Raw genomic sequence first — 5,378 nt, forward strand, 5'->3', positions numbered from 1 at the left:
AACAAAAGTTTTGTGTGTCACATATCACATGATGTGAGGGATTCATGTTGTGACGATCATGTGACATGAAAGTGTCGTCCATGTGTGTCTTTGCAGAGAAACTTTCACTGTGTTTATTTTGAATAAAATAAAACAGGAAAACAACAGTTGTGAACGCTGACTCTGCATTTACCCACTGATAACTCAAGGAATGTCATAAATTCTAATGAATTAGGCATGAATGAAAAAAATGCTGCGTCACTGTTTGTGTGGCACTTGTAATCCTCTATACCCCATATCCGGAAGTGGAGGAAAGTGAAAGTGTTTCTCCAATCTCCCGATGCTGAGTGCGTGGGTCCGGGTTCCGGTTGGTGGGCGTGTTTTCGTCAGTACTTGAGAGCAGCGGCTGAAGCCTCATTATTCACACACGTTAAAGTGACGGGACATCGATGATGGACAGTCACGTGACTCGGACAACTATGGAGCTTCTTCTTGTCCTCGTCTGTGTCGTTTCAACATCTGCTGATGAAAGCGGTGAGAAAAGTAACACTGTGTGTGTGTGTGTGTGTGTGCGTGTCTGTGTGTGAGACTTTACACGTGACGTCACTGCTACAGAGCGTGTGTGTTCTTGTATTTGTTGCCTCTTTAGGACCTATTCTGTCATAAACACTGACCTTGTCAGGATCAGTTGTCCTCATGGAGACCAAAACCTGGTCCTAATGAGGACTACTGATCCTGACAAGGTTAGTGTTTATGACAGTGTATTTCTTTGGTTTAGCTAATTCTGTGATTTTAATTAATTCTGTTTGTAAAGTGTCCTTGGGTGACCTGTAAGGCGCTTTTAAATAAAATGTATTATTATTATTATTATTTCTCTGTGTGTGTGTGTGATGCAGGGCGTGGTCTCCATCCTCTCGAAACATCACTGTCTCAACTGTGAATCGACACAGAAACTGTGGTGTGACTCCAGCAGGTGGCGCTGTGTCTCATTGTAGCTGTGTTTGTTTTCTGTCCTTCCTTCCTTTCTTCCATCCTTCCTTCCTTCCTTCCTTCTTTTACACACACATAATTGTTTACAATTGAACTGTAAAGCCAGTGTGTGTGTGTGTGTGTGTTCTCACATTATTATTTCATAACTGATGACACCATATCTACAGGTGAACAGAAACTTAAGTGGGCGTGGTTTAATTTCCTCTGCTGTTAAAGGGATAGGTCAGGGTTATTGACGTGTGTGTGATTGTATGAGTCACTGACAAAAGTGTTGTTAATCTTAATACCTTAACCTAAAGTGATGTTAACCGTAATAAAGTAACCCTTACTTTAATCTAAAGTGATGTTAACCTTAATAAAGTAACCCTTACCTTAACCTAAAGTGATGTTAACCTAAAGTGATCTTACCCTTAATAAAGTTACCCTTAGCTTAACCTAAAGTGTTGTTAATCTTAATAAAATTACCCTTACCTTAACCTAATGTGATGTTAACCTTAATAAAGTTACCCTTACCTTAACCTAAAGTGATGTTAACCTTAATAAAGTAACCCTTACCTTAACCTAAAGTGATGTTAACCTTAATAATGTAACCCTTACCTTAACTTAAAGTGATCTTACCCTTAATAAAGTTACCCTTAGCTTAACCTAAAGTGATGTTAACCTTAATAAAGTTACCCTTACCTTAACCTAAAGTGATGTTAACCTTAATAAAGTAACCCTTACCTTAACCTAAAGTGATGTTAACCTTAATAAAGTAACCCTAACCTTAACCTAAAGTGATGTTAACCTTAATAAAGTATCCCTTACCTTAAGCTAAAGTGATGTTAGCCTTAGTAAAGTAACCCTTACCTTAAGCTAAAGTGATGTTAGCCTTGAGGAGCCCTGCTGTGACTCAGTGATTTCATTGACAGTCAAACTTGTGGATGTTGAGTCACAAACACAAACCAGAGCAGAACAAACAGTAAATCTAAATCTGACTGTGGTGGACAGGTGTAATCTGATTACTCTGCGTGTGAACTGATGTGTCTTCCAGCTCCAGCCGTCATCAACATGGTGGTGAGAGAAGGGGACGATGCAGTTTTAAGCTGTTCCTTGGGCAGCAGGAGCATCAAGCAGGAGCTGTTTGACTGGAAGAAGGACGGTCAGAAGGAGGTGTTCATGTACGATCGGGGCTCTCACTACAACAACAACCCCTCAAGCCAAGACCCCGACTTCAGAGGACGAGTCTTTCATTTTGCACAACAGCTGGAGGTCGGTAACGCCTCTGTAGTTATCAGACCAACAAAGGTGACTGACAGTGGAAACTACACCTGTGATTTTCCCTTTCATCAGCCACGCAGAAGATCACACATTGTTCTTGTTGTTGGTGAGTGTTTCCATTAAACACAGACAAACACTAAAAGATCATCATTTACAGACGGGACTGGTTCAAGTCGTCAAGTCAAATTGTCTTTAAAAAGTTAGAAGGACACATCTGTCATGGACCAGGCTGTGAGTTCACTTCAGCTTGTCAACAACAATGATTATAGAAGCCGAATGTGTTTGATTGTGGTATGAGGGTTTGGTGTAATTCACTCAATGTGTGTGTGGGGTCGCTGTGCTCTCAGAGGGGGAGCTCAGGTGTGTATATAGGTGGCAATATCACTGTCCTTGTTAGGTTTGTGAACCGGAAGGGCAAACGGTTTTCGAGCGCTGTACCGCGGAGGCGCTTCTCATGACTGTTTGGATTGTTTGTTGGAATTTCATTATGCAAAGAAAACGCACAGCAATAAAACCAATATATTGCAACGAAACGAACAGCGTGGACATTCAATCAGAGTTCAAAAGAGCGATCGCCAAGGCAAAGCGCGTCAACCAGGTCATCCGGAGTCAGAAACCTCAGTAGCGGAAGTTTGAGGCTGAGCTGCTATAATAATGATGTTCACGTGTTGTTTTTATCACAATTACAAAAATCTGATTTAAGTAAATAAGACATTCTATTACCTTTACCTTAACCTTGATAAAGCTACCTTAACCTTAAAAATTGACATTATTATTATTTATTATTTAAGTGATCTTAACCTGAATACAGTTAGTTTAACGACATTAATAAAGGGATCCTAACCTTAATAACTTTATCCTTACCTTATTAAAGTTACCCTTAATTAAGTGATCTTAAGCTGAATGATGTTGCCCTCACCTTGATAAAGTTACCTTTTTTTATAAGGGAAAAATAGAGAATATTAGACAGCATATAGCATCACTTGGCATCCCTCACTGTGAACCACCAACTATTCTGAGAAATTAGCTCAGCACTCTGTCAAATTTCCACCCTGTTGACTTGGACACTCTTGAGAAGACTGTACAAAGTCTAAGCTCCTCTACCTCTGAGCTGTACACTTTGCCCACCAGCTTCTTCAAATCTGTGTTCCATCTAATAGCAGCTGATGTGCTTTTGATAATTAACACTTCTTTACTGACTGGCACGTTTCCCAAGTCCCTTAAAATGGCTGTTGTAAAGCCTCTACTTAAAAAGAACAACCTGGATGGGTCTGTCCTCAACAACTACAGACCCATATCAAATCTACCTTGCATCGGCAAAATGATGTTGAAGTTGTTGTTGAAATTAAGTTCAAGACTGGATGACTAAAAACCTTCTCAAACTAAAAACAGACAAAACTGAAGTTATTATTTTTGGGGAAAAGGATCAGAGACTAAAGACTGCCACACTATTGGGAAAGAAAGGTTTTGAGGAGGCAGAAACTGTGAAGAACCTTGGGGTCATTGACAGCGACCTAAGCTTCAATAGCCACATGAAGGCAGTTTCAAAATTGGCTTTTTATCACTTTAAATACCTGGAAAAACATATTCACGCGTTCATCACCAGCAGGGTGGATTACTGTAATGGTCTCTTCACTGGTCTCCCTAAAAAAACAATAAAACCTCTTCAAATTATACAAATCGCAGCAGCAAGACTATTGACCAGAACCAAAAGAAAAGATCATATCACACCAATTTTAAAATCCCTACACTGGCTACCAGTGACCTACAGAATTGATTTTAAAGTCCTTTTTTACTGTGCCATGTTAAGAGTTTAAAACTGATTTATTACAAAAAATATGAATTTATTTTGTTCAAAATAATTGTGACATAAAACTTTCATATTGTCCCACATCTACTAAAGGTCATGACCTCAGAATAACAGTTCTCCACTGTTTTCCTGTTAACATCAGGCCTTTATCTGCAGCTGAATGGACATAATCTGCCTTCACTTCCTGGTCACATGACTCAGAAGTAGATGCGAAAATAACACTTGGTTGTCAATTTATAGGGTAAATTTATGAAGGATAAGATCACTTTATTAAGGTGAGGGCAACGTTATTTAGGTTAAGAGCTATTAATTAAGGGTAAAGGTATTAAGGTAAGGGTAAAGATATTTAACCTGTACATTACTATAGTTTTTTAGCCTGTATATACTTAAAGTTATAGCTTATTCATATTCATATTTATATCCTTCAACAGTGTACATTGGTACTATATTGCTAAAAGCACTTCTGGATGGATGCAAACTGCATTTCGTTGCTCTGTACTTGTGACATGTGCAATGAGAATAAAGTTGAATTCTATTCTATTCTATTCTATTCTATTAAGATAACTTTATTCAGGTTAAGGTAACTTCATTGAGGTTAAGGTAACTTAAGGCTAAGGTCAAGTCAAGTCATGTTTTATTGCTATAGCCCATTTCATACACAGTTTTTAGTCTGGATTTAAAAATGGGGATGGTGGGAGAGGTCTTGATGTCAATGGGAAGACGGTTCCAGAGACGGACCGCATAGCGACTAAAGGCTGCCTCTCCCTGCTTGGTGTGGGTGCTGGGTTGTACCAGTTGAAGTTTTTCTGCGGATCTGAGTGATCTATTAATCCTATAATATTTTGTTATTATAAATATTATATATATGAACAGTTATATTTAAATCATAGATTGGATCCATAGTTTTTAGTAAAGTCATGTCATGAGTGAAAAGACAGACTCCCTCTTGTGGTTCTTAAAAATAAAACAATATGAATGTCTATTGATAAGAGCAGACATTTCCAAGTTAATCAAGTTAAATATTAACAGTTTGACCCGTTTACGATTTTCTATAAAATGACAACGATCACTTTATTGCGACAGCTTTTTATTGTGATGGAATTGTGAATCATCACATCTCTAATGTTGACACAATGAATGTTGTAAATGTAATTCTGTTTAAATGAATGAATCATGAGCAGGTTTGTGACTGACAGCAGAAAACTGTGTGATGTGTTTACTGACTCAAACCAGTCTCATCTGTAAATGTGCTGCAAACTTAAAGCACTTTGTTGTTGTTTTTACCTCCTTTTTATTTTAAAAACAATTTTTTGTCCATAATCACATTTTTTGTTAAATG

General features: G+C 38.1%; 1 protein-coding gene across 1 annotated transcript in view; it reads left to right on the forward strand.

The window, feature by feature from the left end:
- Positions 1-347: 347 nt before the first annotated feature.
- Positions 348-5,378, forward strand: part of LOC131461127 (V-set domain-containing T-cell activation inhibitor 1-like) — a 5,779-nt gene continuing 748 nt past the window's right edge. Inside the window, exons 1-2 of the mRNA XM_058632141.1 lie at positions 348-513; positions 2,003-2,335. Coding sequence (XP_058488124.1) covers positions 429-513; positions 2,003-2,335 — 418 coding nt within the window. The 5' untranslated portion in view covers positions 348-428. The remainder of the gene's footprint in view (positions 514-2,002; positions 2,336-5,378) is intronic.

The sequence above is a fragment of the Solea solea genome, chromosome 6 (assembly GCF_958295425.1).
Source record: "Solea solea chromosome 6, fSolSol10.1, whole genome shotgun sequence".
Lineage (NCBI taxonomy): Eukaryota > Metazoa > Chordata > Actinopteri > Pleuronectiformes > Soleidae > Solea > Solea solea.